General features: G+C 44.6%; 1 protein-coding gene across 1 annotated transcript in view; it reads right to left on the bottom strand.

Moving 5' to 3' along the window:
- LOC124589804 (FERM, ARHGEF and pleckstrin domain-containing protein 1) overlaps nucleotides 1-20,153 on the bottom strand; it is a 747,858-nt gene that overhangs the window by 444,428 nt on the left and 283,277 nt on the right. The window contains exon 2 of the mRNA XM_047131595.1: nucleotides 2,463-2,726. Coding sequence (XP_046987551.1) covers nucleotides 2,463-2,687 — 225 coding nt within the window. The 5' untranslated portion in view covers nucleotides 2,688-2,726. The remainder of the gene's footprint in view (nucleotides 1-2,462; nucleotides 2,727-20,153) is intronic.

The following is a 20,153-nucleotide window of genomic DNA, read 5'->3' as shown; positions in this document are numbered from 1 at the left end:
GGCCGCGTTCCGGCCATACAAGCTAACACAAAGAAAAAGAAAGAAAAAAAATCTTTTGTACGATACTTATCACGCGAGAAAAGAGGTCGCGAGGCGTTAACATTGTAGAAATATTTCACTTTCGTGTCACAAAAATACTTCGGGTAATGTCTGACATTATACCCTAAGCAACTAAAAGTAAATAATAACTCTACGACAAGATCATTATAGCCAGCAGAGTCGGTTAGCATCATTATGTAAATTGTTGTTGATCGCACCGTATACTCGATCAATGGTTTGCAGCATTTTCTGTATATTACTCTTCCATCTACCCTTTTTTAACTGCGTTCATCTGCTTGTTACATTCCGTGTTTTATTTCTATACATCGTGACTAAAAATCTGTATCTTCTACCAATCTATACAAATAATAAAAATGTAAAACCGTCGTGTCTGCCTGAACACGCTTATCTTCAAAACTACCAGACGAATTTTCGTGAGGTTTTCACAGGTAACTTGAGCACAGCTTGTGCAACGTATAGGCATTATTTCATTAAAATCGGACCAAGGAAAACAAAGAAATCGTAATTTAAAGTTTTAGGAGTTGGCCCAGCTTAGTAGTTCGAAAGTTTGAGTTAAGGACGCTGTAGTGCAACAAAGAACCAGTAGCTGGCGCTGTTAGTTTCGTAGTAGACCACAGAACCAGTAGATCTTTTTTACCTCAATGACTTAAGTATTTTCGGAAGTTTACGTCAGTGATAAAATTAGGAGCCACAGTCTTATCTTTACGAATATAAACTAGCAGTGAATTAACTTGGCTAGGATATATCAATTTGCTGATTTCGCTTTGTGTATTAAAAGCTTAACGAAATTGCCTTGCATAAAAAAAGACTCTGCGCATAGGGGGTTCGCTTGTCATTTTGCTTTACTTCTATGTGTAACGAACAGCGCATACTTTTACTTACTGGTACAATGACACTCCTATTGTGGCCAGTCATTTTGACGTTAAGGAGTTGCCTATATTTTAAGAGTGCACTTTTAACTATCCTATAGAGAAGTAATAGTGTGCTTCTGGATGTTCTACCGAGTTGTATTTTCCATTTTCTGTACAATACTTCTGCGACCGAGTCAATCGTCGAATTATTGTGAAGAAAATGAAAATAGCTCGGCAGAACTCCTGGAAGTACACTATCGGTCAGTCGCGCCGAGAAAGCTTGAGAAATTACACATAGGAACATACTTTTAAAAATTTCCAGAAGATGTATACACGCGCACTGAAGCGACGAATGAAACTTCGTACCAAGAACGAGAATCGAACCCATACCTCCTGCTCACTAGCCAGAAGCGCTAACCACTATCTAGCACGCCTCCCTCCCCAATTAAGAATTTCATCGTTTGCGACATTATCGTGCAATATTAATCCAGGTGTTGACCTGAGCATCTTTGTTTCCATGATAGCAAGCAGCTGCTCCTCTTCTTTTCTTGAAGGCTAGCATTCTGCACCATGCAATGAAACTGAGCGGATTACAAATCGCTCGGCTCACTTGGTATTCCTCGTAAACTCGAACAGCAATGCAGAGGCTCTCCATCTATACTGAAATAGCATCACAGCGTTGATAGAAACGGGGGATCCTGCCTGACACCCAGGTATAGTTACTTTTAAAAAAAAATAATAAAAAAACATGGTTCCAGAGACGTTTTCAAGTCTCAAATATCTGTGATGTATATATACACACTGAAACTGTTGAAAATTCGTAGCATGGCCGGGATTCGAACCCAGATCCCCTTTTCACTAGTCAGATGCGCTAACCACTACACCACCCGGGCCTCACTGATTTAAAGCACCTACGCCTGGGTTTTAGGCAGGATCCCCCGTTTCGTTCGAAGCTGAAGTGCTATTCAAATACAGTTGGACAGCCTCAGCAGTGCTGTTAAAGAGTTTAGGGGGAATTCCACGTGGGCTGAAACGTGAATCGGAAGTTAGGGTGGAGGCGTACTAGGGTAGTCCGTGCAGTTATGCAAAGCCGCTGTCCCGGATTGGCGTAGTGGTTAGCGCATATGGCTAGTGAGCAGGAGTCCTGATTTCGAATCCTGCCCCTTCTAAAGATTTTCATTCGTCACTTCAGTTCGCATGTATACACTGTAGATGTTTGAGATTAGTCTCAAGAATCATATAGTTTCATTGAACTTCAGAAGAGTGATTTAACTGTGTAGTGAGATGTATGTGATCGTAGGCTGGCCTGATGGTAGTGTTTGGTACCGAAACCGGTAGTTATTTGACAAAATAAAAGTGCGACTGTACTCTAAAGCAAACAAACGTTTTTTTCTAATTGTGTTAGCAGCTCTTGCAGGCGTCAGTATGTCGGGAATTTGTAGTGTGTCGACCTGTAAGGGGACGGCGACGATATTTCAAGCGGATTTCTGACGGAAAAAGGAGTCTGCCTGTATGTGTATATTGTTGAAGGCGCATTTGGCTGGTACCGACCTGGACCTGGAACATGGTGACCGTGTCGTCGAGCATCTGCACCCTGACGGCGAGCATCTTGCCGGCCTTCTTGGGGGTGGCGGGGGGCGTGCGGGAGCCGCCCCCGTCCACGCCGGCCGGCGTCGAGTGCGAGTGCGGCAGCTTGGCGCCGCCCACGCCGCCCCCCGACACGCCCAGCCCCACCCCCACGCCGCCGTCGCACGAGCCGCCGCCGCCGCCCTCCATCGCTCAACAGACGTCACGAGCTGGCGACTGCCGCGCGCCCTGCAACACGCACAACACACACGCTTACTCACTAGCACGTGTGGGACATCATCAGCGTCACGAGTTGGTTCCAACACTGGAACAACCCGCCTAATGCGGTATTTTTCCAACTTACTCTCTCTTTATTCTATTCATTGTACCAGGCATTTTTTCACAACTGTATTTTTAAACAACTGTTTAAAAAATATTACAATAAGCTTAGGAAAAGACACTAAAAGTAGTAGACGAGCTATGATATTTGGGCGGCAAGATTACTGACGTTCGCCAAAAGCAAAGAAGATATGAAATAATGACTGACAACAGCAAGAAGAGCATTTCTGATAAAGAGAAATTATTTAACACCTGATCTACAGGTCCAAACGGCTCTGAGCACTATGGAATCAACATCTGAGGCCATCAGTCCCCTAGAACTTAGAACTACTTAAACCTAACTAACCTAAGGACATCACACACATCCATGCCCGAGGCAGGACTCGAACCTGCGACCGAAGCGGTCGCGCGGTTCCAGACTGAAGCGCCTAGAACCGCTCGGTCACAGAGGCCGGCTTCTGATCTACAGGCTGATCATGTATGATTCCTCGGCTTTTTACATCTTATAGCTTCAAATATACAGGGTGTACCAGAAATGTTGCGACAAATTTCGAGGTGTCGTACAGGCTGTCTTAAGAAAAAATCGGGGATAGGAACCCGTGTCGGGGAACGTCATCCAACGGCGCTGCACAGCGTCGAAGATACAGGCGCCAGCGCTTGCCATTAGGATACCCCTTCGGCAGCAAACATTGCTTTGTACGCTGAAAGTCGCAGGCCGAATGTCTCGCTGTTGTTTGTTATTCAGTGAACGCGATAGATTGCCACGATTGCCAGTGGAGCATACATATGCTTTGTCCCCCATGAATGCGATGCTCTGTCCCCCCGCCGGATGACGGTTATGGACACGTGCCTCCGTCGACAGTTCATTTTTCTCGTGCAGTACTCTAAAATCTCCAACGTTTTTCGATATACAGGCATACAGACACAAGTTTGTGGTTAACGTCACTGCTGAATATTTGACCACCCCACCTCTGAAACTGCCTAGCACATTAGAACTGTGCGCAGGATGGAGAATCGAATGGCTCTGAGCACTATGAGACCCAACATCTGAGGTCATCAGTCCCCCAGTCCGCCCCCGGTGGCTGAGTGGTCAGCGCGACAGACTGTCAATCCAAAGGGCCCGGGCTCGGTCCCCGGGTGGGTCGGAGGCTTTCTCCGCTCAGGGACTGGGTGTTGCATTGTCCTAATCATCATCATTTCATCCCCATCGACGCGCAAGTCGCCGAAGTGGCGTCAAATCGAAAGACTTGTACCAGGCGAACGGTCTACCCGACGGGAGGCCCTCGTCACACGACATTATTATTATCAGTCCCCTAGAACTTATAACTACTTAAACCTAACTAACCTGAGAACATCACACACATTCATGCCCGAGGCAGCATTCGAACATGCGACCGTAGCGGTCGCGCGGTTCCACACTGAAGCGCCTTGGACCGCTCGGCCACACCGGCCGCCCGGAGACTTGAACTCTAGACCTTTGCCCTTCGTGGGCAAATGCTCTAACCAACTGAGCTACCCAAGCACGTCGTCACAGCTTTACTTCTGCCAGTACCTCGTCTGCTACCTTCCAAACTTCACAGAAGCTCTGCTGCGAAATTTGCAAGACTATCACTTCTGGAAGAAAGGATACTGCGGAGACATGGCCTAGCCACAGCCTGGAGAAGTTTCCAGGATGAAATTTTCACGCTGCTATGGAGTGTGCGCCGATATCAAACTTCCTGACAGATAAAAACTGTATGCCCGAATGAGATTCGAACTCAGGATCTTTTCCTTTCGCAGGTAAGTGCTCTACCGACTGAGCTACCCAAGCACGCTTCACGAGCCATCCTCACCGCTTTACTCCCACCATTAGCTAGTCTCCTACCTTCCAAATTTCACTGAAGCTCTCCTGCGAAACTTGCAAGACTAGCACTCCTGCAAGAAAGGATATACCTAAGACAGTCCGCAGAGCACTTGCCAGTCAGGAAGTTTCATACCTGCGCACACTCCGCTGCAGGATGAAAATTTCGCACGGTTTGTGACGGCGGCGTCACTGCCCACTCTAAATACGTCTGCTTAAGCTGAATTTTGGGACGTGTTATGCAGCTAGCTCTGGTTCTTAATGCGGATCCAACAAAAAGCGACGAACGTCTCTGTCATCCCGGCCTAGGACGACATTCTCCGAGCTCTCAAACCACTGTGACGTGAAGGCCATAAATTTTTGATGGCAAAGGGAAAGCCACTTGTGCCGGACCAGATTTACGCGCCTTTCCCCGCGGTAATGATAAATGTACAGGGTCCGTGTAGCAAAGCCTTCGCTCTCAGGAGATCCGCGGAACAAAGCTGGGAGCAGAGCGGAGCTCGAGTAATAAATCAAGCGAGGCGGAGGCGGCCGACCCGCGCACAATGCGGCGCACACTAGCCTACTTGTTAGGACTCCAATTATCAGCAGCGGCCAGGGGTTCACCGCCTGAATCTGTAATGGCCGACGTACGGCAGCCTGGCACAAAAGACCCAGCCTCATTATGGATGTCTACACGGTGTACCCGGCGCCGCTACATTGTGCACGACCTGTCGCGAATCTGTTTGACGAAATACTCGACGGGGTCGTGTCAACGGGGTTCGGAATTCGCTTGCGGGGAGTGGATGGGAATTTTGTAAAGTTTTTTCCGCGAAGAAAACGCCAGTGGTGGCGCGTCAGAGGAAGGACAGTGAGACTTACTGTGTAGAAGCAAACCTTCATAAAGAACGTATACAGGGTGGAGATACACAACCTGATAATGCCAGTACAGCGGAGGGGACGTTAACCGAGTAAAATTTCCCCGATAACCATAGGTCGGAAACATGCTGTTCTGGAGCCACAGCCATAAAACAGCCAATTAACGACGAGCGCGCAGAAGTGTGCATTTAACCCGTCCACGCCGGCGTGTATCACCGGTGGCTACGCTTAGAGTTGTAAAACTACCGCAGACGATCATAAGTAAGCGGGTACACAACGGTTGTTTTCCTAGTAGCTTTGGTCAGTTACGGCCATACCCACATTACATGTAGGTCAGGTGTGTTGCATACTTATTGGGCGTTGCCTCATAACGATCGCTTTCTTTACGCATGCGACCAGTGTCTTACTACATTCCCCCAAAAAACGGAAGCGGTAAACCTTTTAGAAACTGAGTGAGGATATATAAAGGGCCAGATAACCTATGGGACATTTTGTTCTACATAAACTGTTACTTAAAATTGAACAGCATTTATAGCAAAATTGAAACTGCCAATGTTTAATTCAGGTTTTATCCGAAAATTGTTGATTTGTGCCCAGAAACTGAGGAATATTGTAGCAAAAGTAAAGAAAACAATACAGATTTATCGAAAACGGCTAGAAAACGCAATTTCCTCAACAAAAAGGAAGAAATTAAAAAAAACTGCAAAACAAAAATATATCAAGCATCGCTTCAATACCTTATCGAAATTAAACAAAACATGTTTCTGTTATTCATAAAAAACTTTCGCATTTATTAATGATAACAGGAAACTCCTACCTTTGTTGATGATGAAGAATGTTTTATTGAGTACAAAATAACAACAACAATTATTATAATTACATATATATTTTATGTTTGTGCATGTACATTGTACTTGCATCAAAAGTAATTCCTTTGGTTACATAAAAGAGCAGAAGTTACGTGAGCAAATAATTTTTATTACCTGTAAATAAAATTTATATTCTGTAAGGATACAAAATACACAATGGACTAACACTGAATGACGTGCGATTCTCATTATCTGGGAAAACAAACAACAAAACAAACAGATATAAAGGAGAAGTCGTCGCCTCCCAGTTTCTCTCTTGCCCATTTATTTATGTTTCTTTCTCTACCAATACTACCGGTAATTCTACAGTTTATGTAGTGTGCCCAACTTGCCGAACCATAATATTGGTAGAGTGTAACCTACTCACACTAGATGATCCTGTCAACCAGCGTGTGTCAACGGTGCCTCTCTCTCGACTACCAATTATGTTACCAGCAACGCACTAACGTACGATGTAGTGCCCATCAGCCAAGCGCAACGAACAGCTGTGAATACAATTTTGCGTGGCTCTTCAATGAGAGAGCTGTCAGAACAAGTGGGTATTACATAATTTGTGATTAATCTAGAGTAAAATTATTTTACATCGTCTCGCGTTTCTATATTTTACATGGTCTCGCGTTTCTATAAAAGAGTGACGCCACTATCAAAATGAAAGATCAATATATTAAAATAGTAATTTAAGGCGTTCGAGTACAATAGCCGCTCCTCTGGAAAAGCAGTGCCGCCAGATGAAAGGATGTATGAATGTGCGCGTCGCCCCAAAGCAACAAACACAATTTTCAGTGCCGATGCGGAAGAGTTAAAATAACTCGACCCGGATAATATAGGTCTTGCTAAAGAGCGCTGTTACCAGTGAAATTAGCAGAATATAATGGTTTCAGCTTAACATTAAAATCTCACCAGTATTTAAGTTGCTGTAAGTGACTGATTACCTTAGACACAATTTTTCCGTGATGTTTACAGGGTAAAGCTTGAGTATTAAATCAACTACCCTGAAAGCACTGGACAGGCATTAACTTGTGCAGAATCAGCACTTCTCTATGACAGTCGGCATGTGATACTGTAAAGTGCATAATAATGAAATCAGTAGGCCACATGTTTTAATTTTTGCTAATGTACCGACAGCATCAACGAACTTTTATGGTAAGAAGTACAGGATTTGAGGTTCCCTACCATACTCTGACCTTAAAAGGTTGTTTTTAACACGCTGTATAGACACAGACTGGCCCACCTCTGACTGAATGGAATTCCAGAACGCCACGTTTGTACCTATCGTCTGTTTCGTTTATTGTTGAGGCTCGTTTTAAAGCTCCAAATACCGTTTTCGAGCTATGTTATTTGCATATGGAAGTATGGTACATCTCCCCTTACTATTGGACGTTTTTTGTCAGTCCATTCTACATAACTTAACGTCTATGAACACCCATGCTGCCGGCCTGTGTGGCTGATCGGTTCTGGGCGCTTCATTCCGGAACCGCGCTGCTGCTACGGTCGCAGGTTCGAATCCTGCCTCGGGCAAGGATGTGTGTGATGTCCTTAGGTTAGTTAGGTTTAAGTAGTTCTAAGTCTAGGGGACTGATGACCTCAGAAGTTAAGTCCCATAGTGCGCAGAGCCATTTGCACCATTTTTTGAACACCCATGCTGGTAAGTCGGGTCTGTCGCGAGAGATAACGAATTAGGTTTTCGTAATAGTTTTAGTAAGCTAGGTTTTGATGGATGAGACTTACTGATTAAAACTGATATGCTGAGTGCTGAGTAAGTGTTTAAAGAAACCAAACAGCTAAGGTCGTCAGCCTCCTTACACCCCCTCCCCAGAACAGAAGCAGTGTACCTAGTCTGTCTACGTAAAGAGAAAATTCTGTGTGCAAGTGTGAGGAAATGTTCTAAGTGTATGTATATCTTGTCTCCGAGGTGCAACATGGGAACAAGTTCGGTATTTACCGAGTGTGATGTGAGAAACCACCTAAAAACCACATCCTGGCTGGCCAGCACACCGACCCGCTGGGCGGATTCGATCCGAGGCCGACATACCTCCCCGTTCCTGAAGCGGTCACGGTGATACGTGCGGCTACCCGGGCGGGTAAAACTGGTATGAGTTAAATAATTACGTTAATCATTTTAGAACCATGTCAAGTTCCTCGACTGTTGGTTGTAAAAGTACAAGTAAATAATCTTGATAGTATTTGCATCAAATAAAAACGGAAACAATGGTCAGTGGACGTTAATTTGGAAGAAGGAAGTGACCAAGACACCTTTCTCGTTACAGCTGATATATTCGTCTCGTTATGATCAGCAACAGTATTGATATTTAAGATAATTCTCATTTATTGTTCAGTCTGAGTTGCACATTTCGTATTACGTAACATGTTTAGATCACTCAGGACCAACTTCAGACCTAAGTAGTTGCGTCAGTAACCCACCTCTTGTCTATTCAGTACAAGTACTCTAATACTCGTATGTGTCTCTGAATAGACAAGACGGGTTGCTGGCGCAACTACTGAGTTCTGAAGAAGATGATGATGATAAGTGATCGAAACATGTAATCTAATTAAAAATATGCAGCTGACACTGAACAATAAATGAGATTTATCTAAAATTCCTCTCTCAATGAAGTAAATCTGAATGAAGTAAATATCTTATCCTGTGATACTGCATAACTAATATCAACTCAATAACACTGCGATTTATCTATCATACAAGAACATGTTACCAATACGATGCCCAACTATTCTGTAGCTAAGGGAAAAAAATTTCTTATCGATCTGCAATTTTAGTGGTTTTTGTGGTGTCACCGCCAGACACCACACTTGCTAGTGGTAGCCTTTAAATCGGCCGCGGTCCATTAGTATACGTCGGACCCGCGTGTCGCCACTGTAAGTGATAGCAGACCGAGCGCCACCACACGGCAGGTCTAGAGAGACTTACTAGCACTCGCCCCAGTTGTACAGCCGACTTTGCAAGGAAAGGTTCACTGACAACTACGCTCTCATTTGCCGAGACGATAGTTAGCATAGCCTTCAGCTACCTTTGCTACGACCTAGCAAGGCGCCGTATTCAATTGATAATTAATATTATGAAGCATGTACCGTAACGAGAGATGTTCTACAATTGTGGATTAAAGTTAAGTATTACATCATCTACGTACTTTATTTACAATTCTCAAGATATTGCCCTGTTCCAGACCTCACGCCAGTCAGCGTGTAATTAAACGCGTGCATTTCGGCCTCCTCTAGAAACACAGTGTTGGCTCTTCTGCCAACACTACAGTTTTTGTTTGTTAACATCGTTTACCAAAGGACTCGGTCGACAAAGACTTTGTATCCATATTAACAATGCTTCTCATTTACTGCGATTAACCTACGCAGCTCACAAGTAATTAATGCTATGTCGCAGAATAATAACTTACTAAAAAGACCTTTCTCAGGTTTTTCGTGGTGGTAATGACAAAATGAGCTAAGTTTGTCACTTACATATTTCTGTTGCCTTTTGTCGAATTTGTGTTGTACTGATTTAAAATGTACGTATAGTAATTACGGCTTCAGGAGGCCCCCCCTTCAACGAAAATTATTCATCTTTCTCGTTATGTTCAAAACATTAATTACGAGAGAAGCCGTTTATTAATTATGCCGTTCGTCGGGCATATGCACTGGGTCGCGGGTATCTGCTTCGTTCACTCCCGCATGAAAGACACTCATCGTCACAAAAAGAGCTGCGCCCAGAAGATAATATCAGGTTTTGATCATTGTTGCCAGGCAGGTAGATGGGACTCGTTTCGTAATTTCATTCGAATGGAAAAGGAGAACTTTTTCGAAGCTGCTCACAATCACTGAAGAAAGACATTTATCGGCAAGATACAAGCATGAGCCAGTCCATAAACCCACAGATAGGTATATATATATTACATAAAGTTTCACAGTAGCAAAACCTTGCAGTGTGTAACTTATGTTTACTTTCAGTAGTAGACCGGCAGTCACGTTAAGATTTTTGGCCAATTGGGAAACATCCCAGGCGTTGGCCTTTGCAACAAGAATTGCAGCAAATACATTTTTTAAATAATAAATAACATCGAATTTTGAGATCATACTTCTATTAAATGAATAAGAAAGACACATAATCATTCAGAAAACAAAAAGTGTACAAAACCTGGAAGGAGATGGACGCGAATGATCTGCTACTTTTCGCAGCTCTCGAAACAGCAACTAGATCTCCTGATCTTGCATAGAATGTCTAGAGATTATACCTATATATGTCATTATTTGTTATTTAATGTGAAAATTGTAACAAAAAGGGTTGCTTTTGATAGATCATCATCGTGCCGCAGCATTCAAACGGAATACTTTCGGAGTACACAAGTTATAACGCTAAAAACGTCAACTACAGCAAGCCATTACCTACCGATATGTAGTTTCCTGTCATCATAACAAATCGTAGATAAAACGATGTGCTTTCGAGAGCTTCTCAATTTGTTGATGCATTCAAACAGCTTACATTCATATAACGTACTCTACAAGAAAGATAATCCACCAAATACGATGTTTAACGCCGTATAATACGGTAGCTTTCATGTTGTCATTGTAGCGTAAAATGAAGTCGCAGCTCACTAGCCACGTTACTCTCCACGTGGCAAAAATCTGCCGCGCCAGTTTCTTTTTTTCACGCTCCGCAGTACAGTGGAACTTGGATTTCCACGCTGTGACGTCATCATCTCCTCACCCATGTGCGTTTTCACGTCGCGTGAGACGACGACTTGACGGAGAATAACGGTGGACGGGCACAACAGGACGTCGCTCCCCACTTTATTGCACTGAGTTGGCGTGATGTGTGAAGGGAGGCGCGGTCCACTGCCCCTCCTAACAGGGACCTGATGCTCGTCGCCTCCAAAGCGGCAGCGGGACTCGTCACTAAAAAATCACCCGCTGCCACATCGCAGGGCCCACGTCAGTCGTTGGCGACACCGGACGAGTCGGACGCGATTCTGCAGGAATGTGAGTTGCAGGCGTCATAACGGTTCGTGTGCGGAGAGCCGTGCGTCACGCAGCCGTCTGCCATTGGTACTGGATGCTGCATACAATGCAGGTCAGCCCGCTGGATGCCGCCTATCATTGTGGTTTGATCTGTTCACACGTGGCGAAAAATCCGCCGGTCCTCCCTCCTTGTGGTCACTGGCATAGCTGATGATGTGCAAGATTCCCACCTAGTTTGGAGCGTGTCGGCCATGTCAATGTGGGTGCAGCTTTACTTTATGACAGTCAGCATACACATCCATATTGGAATGACGCCTGGTTTAATCTATTGTGAAATAATACATTGGAAGTGTTGTTTTGGTATAGGTTATCAAGTACATCTCATTAGTATGTGACTGCATTTGACACAGCGACGGTACTTAATTGCACATGCCGCACGCAGATTGGAAAAAAAAACCATGGAAACTAGCGGACGACTGGCCACTCTCCATGTATATACGATCTTGACGAGCATTTAAAGACGTGTAAAAGAAAATGACTAGAGTTCAGTAAAAGAACTAATAAAGGGGTTTTGATGACGACATTTAGCAATAATCTGAAAAAGAACGTTATCCGTGTTGATGTTGAAAGATCATTCAATTAATAACACCAAGGGAGAATAAAGAAAATTCGTCGCAGCATATTTTAGGGCACTAAATAAAAGACGTAAACGTGCTTTGCGAATATGTACATCTATACTATACCTTTACCCAACGAACTCGAAAATGAGATAAGAAGTAAATTACGTCCATTACGTTTACATATTGTGACAATGTTCGTTATCTTGTTGACATATGTCACCTCAATACCATCGTGTAACAAGTTTGTATCCGTACAGATATATCGTTATATCATGTCGTTCAACCGTCATTGACTTTTCTATGTAATCAAACGCTGCTGTTATCAAAAATAGTTCAAATGGCTCTAAGCCCTATGGGACTTAACATCTGAGGTCTTCAGTCCCCTAGACTTAGAACTACTTTAACCTAACTAACCTTAGGACACCACACACATCCATGCCCGAGGCAGGATTCGAATCTGCGCCCGTGGCAGCAGCACGGTTACGGACTGAAGCGTCTAGAACGGCTCGACCACAGCGGCAGGCGCTGTTGATATATCGGTTAGAAAGCTGACTGAAAGCAGTGGCACAATACACTATTCTTGTCTTATAACAAACTGAATCCGTCTACGATAAACAGTTCTACAGGTTAGGGCTCTATATTTCTACCTCCATGACAGCGACAGTGACTGTAAGTCAGAACACAAGTAGCATCACATGTCAGACGCTTCGATTCCCTTCTATTCCGATTTCCCCATAGTCCATGTTTCACTACAATATAGTGCTGTGTTCCAAACGTACAATCTCAGAAATTTCTTCCTCAAATTAAGGTCTATATTTGATACCAGTAAACTTCTGTTCGGAACGAATGTCCTCTTTGATTGTGCTTGTCTGCTTTTTATGTCCTCCATGCATCGTCCATCATGAGTTATTTTGCTTCCAAGGTTGCTGTCCATTGTGAGAGCCCCTCACACAGGTGTATCCCTGGTATTTTGGTTCATTTCGGAAATGTATGAAGTGAAAAAGTTCGGTGGGACGCCATGTATATACAGAATGATTCTTATTAACGTTTAAAAAACGAAGAAGCGACGTAGCTGACACTGAGACGAGTAGTGCAATATAACACACATGGGACCGCAAATGTGAAATACCCCGAAAGTGGATGAAAAATGTTGAAGATGTGACGTAACCATACGACGTACCTCGCCGCACGTGCAGCGATTGGGGTAGTCGATCCTACCCTCGCTCCGCTGGGCGGCTCTGTTTTGGTTGGTTGGTTGATTTGGGGGAGGGGACAGAACAGTGAGGTCATCGGTCCCATCGCATTATGGAAGGATGGGGAAGGAAGTCGGTCGTGCCTTTGGGGAACCATCCCGGCATTGGACTGAAGCGATATAGGGAAATGACGGGAAACCTAAATCAGGAGGAGGTCATCAGTCCCCTAGAACACACATCCATGCCCGAGGCAGGATTGGAACCTGCGACCGTAGTGGTCGCGCGGTTCCAGACTGTAGCGCACAGAACCGCTCGGCCAATTCGGCCGGCTACTAAATCAGGAGGGCCGGATGCGAATTTGAACCGTCGTCCTCTCGAATGCGAGTCCAGTGTGCTAACCAACCACTGCGCCACCTCGCTCAGTTTACTCTGTTTTCGAATATCTTTCGTAAATGTGATTTGCGTAAACGTAGAAGTTACAAAACTACTGTCGTCGCTGTGAACAAGCAAAAGTTGTTCTAATTTTGTCGTTCTTTCCTTCATTTACTGCTAGTGAGGTAATGCGGGAGCTTCTGTTGTACTATAGTTCGCAATTAACCAGCAGAGACTGCGAGATTGGCAAATAAAATAATAAAGCTTACTTCAGTGTAAACACATAATTGTCTAACGCAATGAACAAAAAAGAAAAAAAAGAAAATTACTGCCTGCCAGACGCAAAACTCAAACCCTGAACCCCGTGTTCTACAGTCGCGCACGTACGCCCGAAGCCACACCGACGTGAATAACTGACTTACGCTGCGATGACCAGTTGCGACAGACCGACAGGCTCCATCGGTGCACGTGTGGCGAGGTACGTCATACGGTGACCTCATATGTTCGACACCTGCCATGCACCTTTGGCGTATTTTCCGACATTTGCGGCCTCATGTGTCTTATATTAAATTACTTGCCTCAGCGTCACCTACATTGCTTCGAGAAGTTTTAAATGTTAGTAAATTGGCAGCTGGCAATCCATTATCTACAGAGTCAACAACAAAAGATAAACTACCGAACAATGATGGGATGAGGTAGAGCTTACTTGAAGCAGTCTCTGCTGAAACTTACAGATTTTATCCAATGCAGCAACAGACCGCCTTTCATAATAATATTCGACGAAATGAGAGAGGGCGGCTTTGTTCCCCAGATACATAATTACACCCTACAGTCGTTAAGCACACGAACGCCATTTGGTACATTCTGCCGGGAAAAATAGGGGGGTCAGTAAGTCCTCCCGCCCCCTCGTCCCCATCCCTGCACCACTTCTTGCAGCTCTACTGTGTACTCGTCGCATGTTCTTCCGCAAATAAATGTCCATTTCGTAAATGGGATGGGTGCAGAATGCGACATATATCTCCTATTGTGTGAAATCCTCGACGTTCACTGCTTGCAATGAGCAGCAGCAATAACCATTAAAATATTCGTTTCCTTGTTTTAGGATCTTAAATCGGCCCCTTTAGAGTTCTTAGAAGCCTACAGACGTTGCTGAGTTACTAAAAAGAGAGGCGTGATAAGCTATTCGCCGAAATGTTTCCAAGTCATTTCGTCTCCCCCTCATTGCCCGCTACGGTTATAAAGCCATAGTTCTCTTTTCAGCTCTCCGTAACGATCTTGGCTGTCCCGTGACTTATGGTTCTTTCGTTTCGATTTGTCTTTTTCCCCGCTCCTTTCATTACTGTCTGAAAGCTTTCGAAAGACAATGGCGCATAAACCGACATTTCAAGAACGTACCTCGCAGCAATTCTGCGGCGCATATGGAATCAGAATTATCCGCTGTATACGATGAGAGAATTAGCATTTACAATGTTCCTCGGTACTGCCTACGTTATTTTGTAAAGAGCGTTTATTTACAGTTTAAGATGAATCTAATTTTTGTAGATTTTTACAACGCGTCGGTGACTTCTGTAGTCCTTGGGGACGAGATGCCTCTGTGCGTTATGACTTGTTCACCGGCTATTGTCTTCCAGCACTGAATTGGCAAGTGAAACTTTCCACTGTGCCCCGTCTATTCGCCGGTAACAGCCCACGATAATCAATGGCGACCCTTGTCATCAACATCTTGATGTCCACGGCAGTAGAACCTGTAGTCATCACCTTGAAATAATAAAGTTACGTAATTATTTCTGTTGTTATTTCTAGTAGGTACATGTCTGTAGTGTCGGGTAAACACAGAAATCCCCGCGCCACAGTACCGTACCACGCCGCTAGAGCAGGGGAAACGACATGGCGCTGACCATTGATACAGTGGAGTAAAGATAAAGATGTCCTCAACATGAGGGTTGGTTTGCCCACCACAGTACTTTACTAGGCGAGTTCCTGCTTCAGGTGGTATGGAGTTGCCTTCTTACGACCTTTCAAAGGACCTACCCAGCCGATTATAGGGAGCCTACAGTTATAACATGGATTCTGAACCACGGTGCAACTCGGCATTCTTCACACTGAGAAACACGAGTTAGATGTAGCAACGCAAAAATTGAAGAAAATTAAAGCTATTGGAACAGGCGGAATAAATGTCAAACTTTTTATATACGGCGGTGTTTCACTGATGGAACGCACGCTACATCTTATTAATCTATAAAAGACTGCCAGTAAGGTACATGATCAGTGGAATCCGCCTGAAATTTTCTCCACATTCAAGAAAGGCAGCAGGAGCGATCCAAATACGAGGGATTAGCCTCGTTACCATACACTATAAAATCCACAGCGCTATCTCAAAAAGCAGTGTCCTCTCCCTGATACAATTTTATCAACAAACGATGAGGTTTTAGAAAAGGACGATCCTGCACCGATAGTATTTTTGACCTACAACAACTGAAAGAAAAAAAGGAAAGAAGTTAAAGTAGGGAAGCACATGGCGTTTTTAGATTACGAATAAGCTATTGACGGAGGCAGCTGTTGTGGCACTTTATGGTAAAAAGAGGCTTACCAACGTATCTGTAAAAGCTCTTTGTAAAGAGATAAAAATTATTACGAAGATGGAGACATCTAGACAATTAACAACAACACAGAGAGATTTTAACAAAGATGTGGCCTGCACGAGATTTTCACTCTGCAAAGCGGAGTGCGCCCTGATATGAAACTTCCTGGCAGATTAAAACTGTGGGCCGAAGCGAGACTCGAGCTCGGGACCTCTGCCTTTCGCGGGCAAGTGCTCTACCGAGAGAGCTACCCAGGCACGAGACAGCTTTAATTCCGCCAGTACCTCGTCTCCTACCTTCGAAACTTCACAGATGCTCTGTGACCTGTCTCCAGCTGCATTCTACACACACACACACACACACACACACACACATTATATATATATATATATATATATATATATATATATATATATATATATATAATGACACCTGTTAATGTTCATCGTTGGTCCGTTCATTCAGTTTTGTATTACAGAGGGTCCTCTGACCGAACAAGCTGAGCTACCGTGCCGGCACCGACTGAGCTACACAAGCACGACTCACGACTCGTCCTCACAGCTTCAATTCTGCTGTACCTCGTCCCCTACCTTCCAAAGGCCACAGATTCTCTGTGACCAGTCTCCAGCTGCATTCGACATCTATGTAGATGACCAAGTTATGGCCTAGTAACAAAATATCAATGGAAATGAAGGTAATCTTCAAAGAGCCGCGTGTTACCTTCGTTTACTGTCTGCTGCGGATGATGGCTGTAAGAAATTGCATGAAGTCAACCGAAGGAATCACTCGTGAGTTCTAAAGTACTCAAAAATGGCTCTGAGCACTATGGGACTTAACTTCTGAGGTCATCAGTCCTCTAGCACTTAGAACTACTTAAACCTATCTAACGTAAGGACATCACACACATCCATGCCCGAGGCAGGATTCGAACCTGCGACCCTAGCAGCAGCGCAGTTCCGGACTGAAGCGCCTAGAGCCGCTCGGCCCAGCGGTCGGCTTCTAAAGTGCGACCTGCAGTCCAGCTAGCACAGTGATAGTACGTAGGATGCTAAAAAGTATGGGGTACAATGGAGGAGCAGCTCCTCACAAGTGACACACTTCTCTAGTCAGCGTTAAGCAATCCTTGAGGCGGTGTGAAGAGTGACGCCACTGAGCAATGGATGACTGGAAACAAGTGATTTGGAGTGATGAATCACGCTGTACCTGTGCTAATTCAGAGGAAGGGTTTGGGTTTGGCGAATGCGTGGAGAACGTTACCTTTTATCACGTGTAGTGCCAACAATGAAGTACGGAGGAGTGCTGTTACAGTATAAGGGTGGCTTTCGTGGGCAGGATGTGATCTCCTTATTGCGCTTAAGAAAATTGCTGAATGCGGAAGCATTTGGACGTATTTTGTAGCGTTGTGTGCCGCGCTAAGTAGAGGAACAGTTCGGAGACGACTATTCTAGCAGCATGACAGCGCACACTGTCATAACGCAGCCTCTGTGAGGTAACTGTTTACGGACAATAATAGTGCTGGACTGAACCCAATGGAACACCTTCGGGATGAGTTGCAAACGTCGACATCGCTCCTGATCCCAGAGTCCAACATCACTACCTTCTCTGGTTTCGGCGTTGAAGACGAATGGGCAGCCATTCCTCTACTAACATTCACACACCTCGTTGAAAGTGTACCCAACAGAGTTCACGCCGACATAAAACGGTGAGCACAACCCATAATAATATCCACTAACAAGTGTCCGGATAGTTTTGATAGGATAATGTATGTAGCAACGGAAATAAAAGAAATATGCGGGAGTGGGATTCAAATTCAGACTGAAACAATATCAATAAGATTCGCTGGCGATATTGCTATCCTCAATGAAAATGAGGCAGAACTGCAGAACCTGTGAAAGGAACCTTCTAATGAGCGTAAAATACACTGAAGCGCCAAAGAAACTGGTATCGGCATGAGTATTCAAATACAGAGATGTATACACAGACAGAATACGGCGCTGCGGTCGGCAACGCCTATATAAGACGATGTCTGGCGCAGTTGTTAGATCGGTTACTGCTACTACAATGGCATGTTATCAAGATTTATGTGAGTTTGAACGTGGTGTTCTAGTTGGCGCACGAGCGATGGGACACGACATTTCCGAGGTAGCGATAAAGTGGGGATTTTCCCGTACGACCATTTCACCAGTGAACCGTGAATATCAGGAATTCGGTAACACATCAAATCTTAGATATCGCTGTGGCCGGAAAAATATCATTCAAGAACGGGACCAATGACGACTGAAGAGAACGGTTCAACGTGACAGAAGTGCAACCCTTCCGTAGATTGCTGCAGATTTCAATGCTGGGTCACCAACAACTGTCAGCGTGCGAACCATTCAACGCAACATCATCGATACGGGCTTCGGAGCCGAAGGCCCACTCGTGTAGCCTTGATGACTGCACGACATCGGGCTGTCGATGACTGGAAACATGTTGCCTGGTCTGACGAGTCTCTTTTCAAATTGTATCGAGCGGATGAACGTGTACGGTTATGGAGACAGACTCATGAATGCATAGACCCTGCGTCTCAGCAGGGGACTGTTCAAGGTGGTGGAGGCTCTGTAATGGTGTAGGGCATGTTCAGTTGGAGTGATATGGGACCCCTGATACGTCTAGATACGACTCTGACAGGTGACACGTACATAAACATCCTGTCTGATCACCTGCATCAATTCATGTCCATTGTGCATTCCGAGGGACTTGGGAAATTCTAACAGTAAAATGCTACACCCCACAAGTACAGAATTTCTACAGAGTGGCACCAGGAATACTCTTTTGAGTTTAAACACTTCCGCTGACCACCAAAATTCCCAGACATGAACATTATTGAGCATATCTGGGATGCCTTACAACGTGCTGTTCAGAAGAGATCTCTACCCCTTCGTAGTCTTACAGATTTATGGAGAGCCCTGCATGATTCAAGGCGTCAGTTCCCCTTAAAAACTACTTCACACGTTAGTCGAGTCCATGCCACGTCGTGTTGCGGCACTTCTGCGTGCTTCCGGGCGGGCGCTCTACACAATATTAGGCACGTGTACCACCTTCTTTCGCTCTTCAGTGTATAGATGAAGGTAATAAGGAGCAACGGAGATGAGTTTAACGGTAAATTCAATACCAAAATTGAGGCAGACAAAGTGAAGAAATTCGCCTACCTTGGAAGCAAACTAATGCATGACCGACGAGGCAAGGACATAAGAAGCAGGCTATTAGAGAAAAAGAGATCATTCCTACCCAAAATATGCATCAAACCTACGCATTAATTAAAGGAGTAAACGTCTTAGAATATGCGTCTGGAGCACAAAATTGTATGGAAGTAGACTGTGGAAATCTAGATAAGACGAAAGTCGGAACTTCGAGCCGTGGTATTTCAGAAGAATTGTTCAAATTATTGACTGATAAGGAATGGAAAGGTTCTCCGCAGAAACGCCGGGGAAAGACATATGTGAAAACCACTGACAAGAAGAAGAGACGGGTTAACAGGATATTTGTAAAGGCATCAAAGATTATCGAACAGGGAGTTGTAAGAGGCAAAAACTATAGTGGGAAGACCGAGATTGGAATATATCCAACAGATAATGGGGGACACTCGGTGCAAGTGCTTCCCTGCATTGAAGAGGCTCGCACCCAGAAGTCGTGGAGGACACCATAAAAGCAGTCAGAATATTGATGACAAAGATAAAGCCTGGCCATAGAACTTCTGCGTTACTAATTGCCGGAGAAACTCTAGGTTACTAATTTTGTCTGATCACGGTACATCAAGCGACCGACAGCAGTAATACACCTCAAAAGCACCCTTCTCTTTCTAACATTTGCGCTAATCCACTCAGCGCCGCACAATTCTTGCGCCGGGCCGGCCTGGGTAACGTATCGTGAAATGAACGTCTACAGTCCGAAGACTGGTTTGAACACCAATGTGTTTTTTAGGTATGTTCCTCTCGGTGGTATGCCGTTGCCTTCCTGTGACCTTCGAATTGGCGTACCCTGCGGTTACACGGGGAC

The sequence above is a fragment of the Schistocerca americana genome, chromosome 2, assembly GCF_021461395.2.
Source record: "Schistocerca americana isolate TAMUIC-IGC-003095 chromosome 2, iqSchAmer2.1, whole genome shotgun sequence".
Classification (NCBI taxonomy): Eukaryota; Metazoa; Arthropoda; class Insecta; order Orthoptera; family Acrididae; genus Schistocerca; species Schistocerca americana.
Note: the sequence above shows the minus strand (reverse complement) of the source record. Positions and strands in the feature narration are given on the sequence as shown.